This window comes from Plectrocnemia conspersa, unplaced genomic scaffold (genome assembly GCF_051122295.1).
Source record: "Plectrocnemia conspersa isolate PC_06_02 unplaced genomic scaffold, ASM5112229v1 ptg000012l, whole genome shotgun sequence".
NCBI classification, from domain to species: domain Eukaryota; kingdom Metazoa; phylum Arthropoda; class Insecta; order Trichoptera; family Polycentropodidae; genus Plectrocnemia; species Plectrocnemia conspersa.
Window position 1 is genome coordinate 9,991,145 of NW_028277176.1, and position 13,764 is coordinate 10,004,908.

The 13,764-nt window shown below is 27.7% G+C and overlaps 2 protein-coding genes across 2 annotated transcripts in view; one reads left to right on the forward strand and one right to left on the reverse strand.

Annotated features, from left to right (window-relative positions):
- Nucleotides 1–13,764, forward strand: part of LOC148228158 (larval cuticle protein 65Ag1-like) — a 100,477-nt gene that overhangs the window by 80,183 nt on the left and 6,530 nt on the right. The gene's annotated exons all lie outside the window — the stretch shown is intronic.
- The window catches only part of LOC148228159 (popeye domain-containing protein 3-like), a 37,726-nt gene that overhangs the window by 10,022 nt on the left and 13,940 nt on the right, over nucleotides 1–13,764 (reverse strand). Inside the window, exons 6-7 of the mRNA XM_088199052.1 lie at nucleotides 12,139–12,246; nucleotides 7,274–7,544 (exon numbers count right to left, since the gene is read on the reverse strand). Coding sequence (XP_088055178.1) covers nucleotides 7,274–7,544; nucleotides 12,139–12,246 — 379 coding nt within the window. The remainder of the gene's footprint in view (nucleotides 1–7,273; nucleotides 7,545–12,138; nucleotides 12,247–13,764) is intronic.

Consider the following 13,764-nt stretch of genomic DNA (forward strand, 5'->3'; position numbering starts at 1 on the left):
AAAAAAATAATTCTTAATCTTTAAAACCAAGCAGTTAAGAGCGTTAACTCTTTTGAAAGTCTCAAAATGGCTCGTATGGGGGTCTGATCGAACTGATACATTGCTTGTTTTGAAGCAAAAAACTATTTTTTTATATTTTATTTGAATGTAGCTTAGGCTTTTAAACGTTTCATGTATAAAAATCTTTTCGTTAAAATTTAAACCTACTGAGTTACGAGTGTTTAAATTTTTAAAATCACGAGGATACGACATCACGACGACAATCCCAGCTATGACACTATTTCTGTACTGTGTAATAAACTGCACCAGCTTTTCCGGTATCTATTTTGTATGCAAAGTCACATGCCTTCGGCTTCAAAACCAGAAAACCATTTTTTTTAAATCAATTCGATTGATGTTTATTGCAGAATTATATAATATTGATAGCAATATATAATTTTAATTTAAAAAGTTCAAACAGAAGCAAATTTTCTTAGATTTACTATCCGATCACGTGACACGCAAAAAAGTCCTCTATACACTTATGCAAATTTTTCGCGGCAGTTGCTTGTAGTAAAGCGACCTCACAAAGTATTTCCGCATGTGTGATCGATAGTGCTGTAAAACATAAATGCAAAGAGGTTTCTGGATATTGTCTTCGGTGACTTGAGGAAAATGAGAAGGTGTCAAAGTGCACACAGTAGATGCCTGACCCTAGGGTCACGAGGTAACACCCCACGCGGAGGTGGTGTTGCCCCGTTTGCAAAATGACCCAATTAATATACACCATGAATGACCCGTGAAATTATAGGAGGGGTGGTGTAAAAATTAAGGAATGGGTCTTTAGGGGGGAGTAGGTTTGGTGATGTACGGCGAAGCGACTAAATTTTGATAGTTGGCAATTTATTACGTGTAAAATTTGTGAAATATGTGGCGGTTAAAAATTTTTGAGATTTTTGCACGTGATGAAATATTAGATTTGTTATAAAAGTATGTTTGTATAGAAACATGGTTATTATTGTTTTAAATAATATTTGTTAAAACTTGATGTTACTTAATATGTATAATAAAAAAAATAAAAAATAACTATTAGTCAAATCTGTTAAATATATTAAAAAACGTTTTTTTCTTATATTTCATGGAAGATTATAACCGTGGAACAATTTTTTTCACTTCTGTTCGATTTATATGTAAAAAAAATATTAAAAGACACAATATATAGCATAATTTACTAGTTGTTGTGTGAGTGATTTAAAACCAGTACATATGAATCAAGTTATTACATCTATATGAATAAATTTGTTTACAAAGTTTAATCCTAGCAGATTTATACATAACCGTAAAAAAGATTAGACCGACTATAACAAAAAAAAATCACTGCACAATTTTACATAAAAATCAGATTAATATTTTTTTAATCTAAGCGTAATAATACATAAATAAACGGGTTATATAGCCGTACAAAATAATAAAACCGACTTAGCCATAAAAATATTTTTAATAAGATTTTGTAGCAGTACATTATTTTACATATTAATCAGGTTATTTAATCCTTGTGACTATAAATTGCTACTGAGATTAATCACAGCGTAATAATTTATAAATCTACCCGTTTTATGTATTCTAGTTAAAAAAATGCCAATTAAAACACAAAATTAGAATAAAAAAAGCAAATCTGGATATTAAAATGAAATAATAATTTATTGAATACGCAATACACAACAATAATTTATTATCATAACATAAACTAACTAAAACAGTAATCCATATATTTTAATATTATAAAAGAAATAGTTTATCATTAAATAATTTTTTTTATATCCAAAAATTTAGTATTTGTCTAAACAAAATAAAATTTTAATCTAAATCTGCACTTAAAATTTAATATGTAAAATTAAATTTATTTTGCTAAAATCTAGTAAAAATATAGATAAATATGTATTTATTAAATTTAATTTAAAAAAAAATTATTTTAAATTATGAAATTTTTTATTTATAGGTAATTTTGGTTCATATATCTTTCCGTACAGTGTTGTAATAAACTAGTTTTTTGTATTATGTTTTCAAAAAGTCAGTTAAGCTAGAAAATTATAGTATTAAATATTATAAGTATTAAAAAAGAAATAAAGATGTACATTGATGTAGTACTAGAAATAGAGACAATTTAAGGATAGTTAGGTATAAGAAAACGAGTATGAATTTGTATAAAAATATCCTTAGGACAATCTGCAAAAAATGCATTAAGAAATAAATTACGATATTAGTTATTTAAAAAAAAAATTATATTTATATTATATATTATACATATGTATTTTTAGTGTAAAAATTAGCTATATTAGCTAAAAAAATTAAATAACTAAGCTCATCGTCAGAGATGGAAAAGACCGAGTAAACAGCTGCTTCTCTTTTCACATCAACTCTAAGTCTAGCTATGACGTCTGAAATCCAGAGTTTAACTCGATCTTAGGAGACAATTGGCTTTTTAATTACACAAACTATTATGGATATAACAATAATTTTTCAAAATGTACGTGAATTGACTCAAAACTGTTAGCAAATTACCTTTGTTTTGTAATAAGCAAAAACCATGACACTTAAGTCAAAACGGTTTTCATATTTTTTAAGTAACTAATAAACTTTGCGTTGTTGGTACGTAATAAATTATTTAATATGGATAACTTTTAACATTAATGCACTATAAAACTATTAAACTAAGCGCATTGCCAAGCCCCAAATGAATTTTAAATAAGGTCATAAACCTGCAATATGCTTGCCGTTAAATATGCAAGGACACTTTGTATTAGCACTCTGTTTTAATATAGAGTGATCCATTGAAAATTAAAGCATAAAAAACATATATTAAAATAATATTTTATGAATATAAATATGAATATAAAACAATGTGATAAAGAAATATAAAAACGGTCGTTTCTGTTCGTCCTCCAATAATTACACGTGTAACTGCTCTTGACCACAAACTTCATTTCCATGTTTCGTGTCCTGGCACCATTTTATTGCATCCGTAGCTTGTGGTGTAGTTACACTGGTTTTAAAATAGCTCCCACCCTCTGTGATTAGATTGCCAGTGTTGCAATAACCAACCGACTCTATGAGGTTCCGAAGACCTTTGTCCGATTGTGCGAGAAGTTGCATTTGATTCTTAAATAGAAGTGTGCGATAAACAATTATGTTCTGTGGCAAAATAGGTCAAAGCTTATCTTACGATCGAGACATGAACCCTACGCCTAACCGTTCTGCTTTGCCACAAGAATAAAGAGAATGCACTGACGTAAGGCAATTATTCAAGTTTCGTGTACGTCGAAATCAAGATTGGTGCTGACCCCAGAACGGTGATAAGATAAAAATTAAATTTGTTCTGGCGTTTACGTGTGCCGCTAAGTATAAACTCTATCATCGTTATAAATAGATTTTGATTTTATTAAAGTATGATCACTACATACATAAATATACTATTACTGCATAAATTTAGTTTTAAGGCATATTATACAGCTAGTCATATACTATTTTCAATATGTCCAAAAGTTTATAAATCAAATTTTTACTAGCACATTTCTTAGATAATTTAAAGTATAATGTTATAATTAGCATTATTTACAGTTTTATATTACACATTTCAATAATAATAAATAACAAATAATTTTAAATATTATCTTTTAAACTCCTCTCAATATGCAAATACGGATAAAAACTTAAACTGTGGACTAATGTAAACACGAAATTTTCACAAAGGGATGAGGGATAATCCCTTCTGTACTGGATTGATCCGGGTTCAGCTTAAAATTAACCTCGTTTCACTCAAACATTCAAGCTCTAATACCATTGCATAATTGTGGCTATTTCTAAATCTAATCTACATATTTGTACAGTACACTCTACATATAATATAAAAACAAGTATGAATTGATCTAATTTAAATTGCTTGGACCAAGCGTAAAAACTTATTTTTTACTATATTGATTTATAGTAGTTTTTCTGTACATTATAATATTATGAAGTTATAAAAAGAAGAAATGCTAGCAGAAATTATATTTATTGTTTTATTTTAATTTAAATAATGTCATAAAAATGAACACCACCCTTTTGAATCTGTCATTGATATTATTGATAATGCTTAAGCATGATATCACTGAGATGGACCCAATTTAATAACATGTATTTATATTCCACTATTGCCCCTAGATTGCTACATAAAGTAACCTCAAAGTTCATTAAGGTTAATTTGGGGCAACGTAGGGTTAATTACCATCACTTATAATCAATGCATTTGGTGAGACTGCTTTTCTTGATTCCATTTATCAAGATTACTCTATTTTTCGATACCCAACGCGTGCAGAATTTTTATAGTATAATTTATAGCTAATTTTTTCATAAGCAACATTTTTTAATGACGTTTATAAAAAAAACTATTTAGTGATTGCTGATTTAAAACATGATATTAATTAGTAAAATAAATAGACAGTTTTAGGTTTTACAAAAAAAAAAACTTTGTAATTGAGACTAACATTTTGAAGGCACAAATAAAAGTATTATAAAAAAAATATATTATTTAATAATAAAAAGATAATAATAATTAATATTTAATTAAATATGCCTCTTATATGGAAATAAACGTGTTTTTTGCCTGCTATGTACATTGACCCCTTTAAAGAATAATTATTTTTATGTTAGTCTCTTTTAAAGCCTAAAAAGGTTGTTGACATAAGATAAATTTAGGGATCCCCGATCGCCACTATCGTCAGCATAACACAAGCACTTGTAGACAAGTCGTACAGATGAATAGAATTTTGGTTTATGGCGCTTTTAACGCGTATTTGCGACATTTTTTTTCACGGTCAATGCGCAAACCAATATGCCAAAGCGCAAACGATTTTGTAAAGTCTGCAATATATGGAGTTAAGAATGACAAGTCTATACAATTGAATCAGAATTAAATGGGTTATATCAAAATACCAATAAAAATATTCTTTTACACCGGTTTTTGGATACTTAAAAAGTCTTCAAGTACGTTGATTGTAGCTACAATTCAATCAGAAAAGCATACAATAAAAAATAAGTGAAACAAAGGTAATTTCTTTATGGGACACCTTGTATTTTAACCGCTTTGCAGTTAAAAAATAAGATACGAGGGCGAGATTGTGTCTAGGCAATTTTCTATTTATCAGATTTTCTTGCGCGACCGCGTTTTAATTTTCGTAACGATTTTGTCAGCGCTTTCGGGCGCTTAACCTGTTAAGAAGAGCGTGTAAACACTATAAATTAAAATTTTCGCCGTGGAGAAACGCGTGTGTAATTATTAAATTAGACTTTTATTTTTCACGTTTTCCACTATACAGTTTCACGTGGTGAAATATACGATCGCGTAACACGTGACCCGGTTACGCGCCGTCGTTCATTTGCATAAGGTTGCGATCTCTTCCACGGTATGAACGTATGACCCGAATTTACGATATAATAACACACTTCATAACAAAGCGCAGGATTAAAAGTGAGATTACAATTTTGGGACAATGGCAGTTTCTAATATTAGCTAGGGGCTAAATGCATACGCAGGAGCAAAGTGCTATAAATTGTTATCTGCTACGCAAAACTTATGGTATATATTTTACATATACTATATGTATTATATATAATACATACGTGAGTTGCTCCTTTTAACAATTTAAAGGTCAAATTATATAAGTGTACAACTTAGAGGGTTCGTTAAAGAACCAAGTGCTATTTGCAATTTTATTGCCAGTACTACCAACAAGTGATTTCAGTTTGCAAGAAAGTTTGCAAAATAACACCTAATAAAAATGTGATAACACTTAAAATAGTGAAAATATTGTGTGCAGGTTTATAACTAAAACACACTTTTACATATCGTATTATGTCATATTTTTAAGTATGTTTTATATACCGCGAATAATAAGATTAAGATAATACCGTACCTATTCCAATATCACTCACTTCTTGGTCATCAATCTATAAAGTAATATTGTTGTAACAATGAGGATAATACTTCGTATTAAGATAATGGTATATAATAGATACATATGTTATTCATATACATACTTAGAGTGTATTATGCTTATACAATATTTCGCTGGGTTTGCATTTGATAAAATTTTTAGCACTAAGGTTTTAAAACCTAATGTATATATAATATAATGCTTATTTTGATTTTTTTATATATATCCTTATTATTACTTTAAAATTTAAAGTAGCCCAGAAAAATACCATATAGTCGTAGCGATAAAATATAATAAAATTGATACAATGAAAAATATAATTATTAAAATAAAACTTTTACTAAAACTAACTTGTTTTATCATTTTTTTTTATACTTTCAATTTGATTTTTTTATTTAAAATAACTCAAAGGTAATCTTAATGCAATAAATATATATTATACAGCATTATAAAAAAAATGCAATTAAAAATAAATTTTAAAGTATTTTGTTAAAGCAAAAGTATTAAAAAATGATGAATTTTTAACTAAAACCTAATAAGAATATCATCTATAATAATTCATATCAAATAATCTATAATAATTTATAACTGAAAACTTTAATTTGATAATTAAAATCAATTTTATATGGAACATATATATATTTTATAATTTATTATTTTGGAAAAAGAAATTAACTTGTGAATTACATGAAAGATAAAGATTGATTTATAAAATGAGAGTCGTATACTTAATAAATAATTTTAAGTATTTTGTCCAAACAAAATATAATATTAAAAGCGATGAATTTGGCGTAAATTTAAAATATTAAGTATACATAAAAATGATAAAAAAGACTAAAAACAAACTTGATTACAAAAATAATTTAAGTACTCAATTACTATAATACCATAAATATTTTTAATAACGATTTTTATAAATGAATTTAATAAAAATTATTTAATTAATTTTTTTTTGCATATTTTATAAGGCAAAAGAATTGGAAAATCATATACATGTAATTAAATGTAATTAGATACATCTATGTATATAAATTAATCTCTTACAAAAAAATGTAAATTTGTATTACTTTTAGCAACAAAGTTACTTAATAAATATGGCTTATTTATCATATTATATATTAGGCAAATCCATAATTTTTACGTAACATAATATAATACTTGAATATGTTAAGCGCATTTGGCAAAGTTTCAATATTTTTTTGATTGATTATCTTTATATTCATATTATTTATTAGAACCGAAAGCAACCAATATAAATACATACACTATTACAAATATAATATATTATAAATTAAAAAAATAAATAATAGTATTTATATTACCTAGTAGATGTTTTGCGGTTAGCATTTTGGTCGGTGTTCTAAATTCGCCAGTGGACGCCAAACTGCCAGTGATGCTGGGTAATCTAATGTCGAGATGAGAGCCTTTCTCAGTCACTATCTTGTTGTTCATTGCATACAATTTGGTGGTTATATCACGTGCTATTAGCGTAGTAACCACAGAAGCCAAATAGGTCTCTTTAATGAACAAATATTCAAGGGATGAACGCTGCCAATACAGATAACGACACGAGCTGGCCGCCACAATCGAAACCTGGTGAAACACAAAAAAGCATACATAGTTAGTTTTGTTTGATAAAACTGTGAATTAAAAGTACTTTTTAACTGCTATAGTTATGCGATAATCTGGCGTGAACACATTTTTATCTTGAACGCAATAATGTTAACTTTGCACTGTTTAGCACCAAGCAATGTGGTATTACCTAAGTAATTAAATTAGCTTAATGCAGTCGTAATGGCGGTTGCAATTTCCGCATTACAGCATTCTTTCACGATTGCGTAGTATTTTTTAATACTGAAAGGACGTAAAAATGTTCGACCTTTCGTTCGAATGTTGAGAAAAGTAGTAAATAAATCCTATAAACGATCGTCGCTTTATTTCTCACAATGGAAGCAATGGGCGTGATGCTCTCACATTCCTCCCAGACTTTATTTATCACCGTGTAAGCCAAATGACGTGGCGCTTTCCTCCACATTTTCAAAGGTATTGGGTCGAGGCAAACAGGAAAAAATATATTGAGAGGAAGTGGAAGAAGAGGAGAAATAAAATAAAACGAGTAAAGCTACAGGTGTGATACTGCCTGTGCCATATTTAACTCCAAATACTATTTGACCTTTAGCTCGATACATATAGGCTCAAGAATAGTATTTTTTGTATAATATATATATATATATATATATATATATATATATATATATATATATATATATATATATATATATATATATATATATATATATATATATATATATATATATATAATACTTTTCATCTTGAAATAGAGACAAAATATTGCTCAACATATTCTTATTAATTTACTTTAAGATAGTTAGAAATTCTTGTTGTCATCCTATTAACGTCAGACCCTTTTAACTTATAATAAAGTTTTTCTTCAGCATAGATATTCACGTATTATATAGGATAATATACATATATTGATATTTATTAAATTTATACACAAACATACATATACATACGTTTAAATACATGCATAGTTTTTACACACCTAATATTATTAAAATGTTCAAGAATTGTTGAATTATACTAATAAATATTAAAAAAAAAGATTGTAACGCATACATAAAATTTATGTGCACCATCCCACATAGCAGCAGACGATAAATTCCTTGTTTTTGCAAGCTCACTAAAAATCTGAATGTCTTAGCCGCGGCGGACAGAAATAAGGGACGTGATCGCGACTTTCTATGGCACTCTAGAGACCGCAGATAAAAATTACCGTACGTTAATTACGTATTATTATTTTCATTTTTATTTTGTAAAGTTAAAGCTGCATAATATAGGAACTATCTATAATCATTATTTTAAAATTAATTTAAATATTGTTAAAAATGTAAATTTCCTAATAGATTTGGTCCTTTAAAATGACTAAGAATCAATGGAATTTGTACTGAAAATCGCTAAGTGGTCAAAAAAAGTCCCGCTATTTTAACCAAGCAGATACTAAGAAAATATCCTGACTGGCATATTTTTGGGAGAATCTAAATTACACAGTCAATCACAAATACATATATAAGGGCTTAATAAGCTATTCCAGTTGAGATAGTATCAAGTTTTCAATTCACATTCGGCAGAGACAGACGTTAAACTACATTTTTACTAAGACCATCATATCTCCATATATATGACATACTGAGACGATATTATTTTGTATTAACAACTAACAGAAACTATATATTAACTAAATAAAAAAGTTTTCAATAAACCTTAAAAATATTATATCAAAATCCAATATATATAAACTTGCAGGAAAATTTAAAATCTGTCTACCATTTGCAAAATTATCTCTTTCGCATGTTATTCGTGACATGCAAAATCTTGGTGCAATCATATGCTAGACTTGTATCCACTGAACTCGAAATTTAAACGTCAGATTCGATTTTTAAATCAAAATAAACCACCGATTTATCTCTGTTAAGCTTTCATTGGTTTTTACCACTTCTTTAAATGATAAAATAAATTTATGATGTACGTTTTGATTTATAGAAAAATTGCGATATCGGTGATACTGATTGATATTATTTTTATTCATAATAAATCATATTTTTCAGCAATCGATTAGAATTACAATCACGCAATATCAAACACGTGTGATGTTTGCCCGGAGCGGAAAAAAAATATAATTGAAATTCGGACATGTCCGTTTGAGCAGTGATAAACGAGATGATGGATGCTGAAGCATGTTATTAATTTTGTTTGACTCTGCACTGTCGCCAGTGTCAGTTTGAGTGACGTATATATTTTTCGGACGACACGCGAAATTGTTTGTACACAAGAAGAGGCTTTCGTGCGAAACGCGCTTAAAAATATTCGCAATAACTCACGTAATATACACTGTCGTAAAATTACAAGTTTGCCGGCAATTACTTAGCTACTTCGTGTGTGTATATATAGGATATGCTACTTATACGCATTAAGGAAACAAATTTGTTGCTACCACATGGCGCACTCGAATTATATAGAAGTAAAGTAAAAGTTCAAAGTATATTTGCTTATAAAGAACGATGCTTTATTTATGAAAGCGAAGACTTACAAATACATGAAAGAAAATATAAGGGGAATGGCGGAGTGAATGCACAAATTTTATGAAAATATTGCCACGATGCCATGTGAATATATAATGTACTTATAAATGGATCATTTAAAACAAAATTTAAGATCGTGTTTAGACTAAATATAATGATATTGTTCAGTAGTATTTTTATAACATCCTTTAATGGCTAGAATCTTATCACATAATAATATATTATACTACTACTGTTGAAAATGTATTTAATAATGACAGTTTCAGGAATCAGTATTTTATCCCCAGAATTTTATAAATCTGGTGTGATTTAGATATTAAAATTATCTGTGAAATAAATAATTTTATAATCGAATAAATTGATTTTATTGTCTTGCTCACATTTTTTCAATTTTGTAGAACCTACAAAATATTAGATGACCCGGGTATTGAATTTTCTCTGAAAGGGCTTGTGTATTAGTATTAATACCCAAGTAGATTATTGTTTCGGAACAACGTGTGGTACTGATTAAGACATGTTTAAAGCCTTTAAACTTCCGCAAATTTATTGCATATTGAACTAAACGCACATACACAAGTTGTATTCCTAAATTATTGACTAAAGATTAAAAAAACGATACTGATGATAAATGCAATTTTAAAATAAATCCCGTTGCAATATTTTTTATACACATCCGCACAGGAAAATTATTATTCGCGCAACGCCCGACTTTTTAATCGTCTGTTCACAGTTGTATGAACTTTAACTGTGTGACACATAATAAAAACATTTTAAGTTCTTAAAATATTCCATGTTTCCTCCATGATAAAAAATATTGTCGAAATAACGCCTAATGGCAACCATAAATCATTTTGTAACGTTTCCGAATTAAAGTTCGATTAAACAAAATAATAATTATACTATGAAAAAATATTTAATACAAAGCGTTAAATTTATGACTGATTATATTAAAAGAAAATACATAAATCGTGCCAATTTTAACTGAAAATATTACACAATTTGGCATCTAATATCGTCTCCGAATAACTGCACTTTTATCTACTATTATTTAATAGAATGTACGTATACGGAAGCAACGAAAACTCATTTTGCTAACAGCCACCGGTATTGTCGAATGGAATTTATCGCTTGGAATTGAACTGCGGTTTGATACAAACGCAAAAACTTAATAAACACCGCCTTTTCATATTGAACTGAAACGAGTTTATTTTCCGGTATGTTTTCAGCGGTGAATTACCAATTCAATTCTCTACGAAATATGGAAAAATGCAAATTTGCGAATGCATTTTGAACATACGATATCAATGCATTTTGTATTGTATTTTTTAAATGCAAGATAATACATACAGGTAGATCATTTTAACCATGGATTGACGATACAAAACCAGAGTTATGCATTTAAGATATTTCAAACACTTTTTATGCTACAAGAAATATTTCAATAGCCCATTATAATTTTTTTATATATATTATTTATCTCACTTAGATTGCGAATAGTATTTTTTGCGTTTACGAAAATTGGCTTAATAAATTTTAATTTTGTTTTCTTCTGTGCTAATAACATTTAATAAAATATCTCTAAATTACAACTATTAATGCTTCTTTGCAACGATTCTACGACTGTAAGTTGCATTTTATTAAAAATATTGTTACAACCGAGAGTACGATTTTAACGTTAACTACGTCAAAAAGTAAAAATTATATGGATATGGAATTTAGCTTTATTTACTGGTAATACCGGTTTACCTAAAAATGGTAATCCATGTCCTAGTTAAGTCACGCCTTATATACCAATAAAAGTTTTGTATTGTACATAAAAAAAAGTGTGTACTAACCACTGAAAGTTAAAAGACATAATTATTTAGATGTAGTCTTAGAATTAACTACATTTTTGTCAAGTATCGAAAAATGCATATTTTTATTAAAAGTAAGTTTAAAATATAATTTTTAAAATACAAATCGAATAACAAATGTTTAAGCATATTGCAATTGTTTGTATCTTTACATAATAAAATAATTAAGGTCCTAGCATAATAAAAAAAATACATACACCCTTGTTAAATAAATAACAAAAAATGAATTACCTTAAATTTTTCATCTACTGTAGCTCTGCTTGATTCAAATTCAGGAGAATCAAGAAATTCGCAGGGAAGTATTGGATGCAAAAATTGTTGTCCACTTAGTACGTTAACCTGCAAAAAAATTATATGTTATTATAAGTAAAAAAAAAATATATTTATATTATGATATTGTACATAAATCAATCGCTTGATATTTAAATATCAACATTAATTATCTTTCTGAATGTCAAAAGTGTAATTTAAGTTTTTTTTCAGAATATTATGACATCGAGCTTGTTTTATTATAATATATTCCACTAAAATGAATAAGCATATAAATACAAAGTACAAACATATTTTTAAGTGAAGATATTCTTTATATTCTAATATATATAATATCTATGTATTTTAGTGAAGAAGTTTATTTAATAATATATCATCTTGCACGTAGTGCTTGAGTCACAGGTATCATTTTTATGAACACATAAGAGTCACAATTTAAAAGTGCACCTAGAAGCCTTGGGCACTTCCCTAAGGAAAAATGAGAGCTACACTCACATCAGGTATATACCTTAACCCACCATATATGAGCAGTGACGTTCAACCTTTTATTTTAGTATATTTACTACTATACATGTCGTATGCTTATGCGACCTCCACATTTGTGTACAATGCATTAAGAGTTCCGGTTTGTTTTCCTGCTATACACAGCTTTCCATTTTCTGGGATGTTAGGCAGATTCATAATACGTGTAAACACGACAGATAATTGCAATTACGCAACTGGAGGTTGCCAGAAAACAAGATTTTCTAGTAAGTATCATGGCCGTGCAGTACACCAGAACTATGTATATATAAAGCAATATCAAGTTACCTAATGACGATATGCATTATGAAACGTAAGGTCTGATGTAATTAGGGTTATAAAATATGACGACAACGCAGGGTCATTATTGTTGCACACTTGCCTAATTGTTGATTACGGCAATAGGTGTCCCTTGTCGCACATACTTTGATTTTCATTAGACTTACACACGTCATACCAAAAGTTGTTGTACATTTATAAAATAATAAGTATTTCTTTAGTTCAAGGTACTTGTTTTTATTAATTTAAGAAAAACATCAAAAAAATTAAACACATCAATATCACTTTTCAAGAAAATTGGATTTTTCAGAGCGACAAGTAAAATATTTTATTTAAATGTAATAAAAATATAATCTTTACAATAAATAAAATAAAAAAAAAATTTTAATTGTGAATCTTAATTTTTTAGTAAATGTAATATAGTTTGTTTCAATAAACATTATAGATATATAAAAAAAGCTTTTTCTGACATTTAAAATAATAGTTTATTTACAAAAAAGGGGTTATATAAATTACATTTATTTAATAAAATATTATCTTTCAGCACAGAAGAAGAAATCATACAAAATACAATAGAACCTGTACTTACAAGTGACTTGACAATTTAAAAAAAAAATGACTCAACATACGATAAAAAAAAAAACATATCGCGTAACTTTAAAATAAACTTTATCATTAATTTAAGAATTATGTATTTACTATTTTAATTGACAGAAATGGATTAATGGCATTGATATTTATTTAAATTGATTTGACATACCAATATTTTAAGTTATGAGCTTTGTC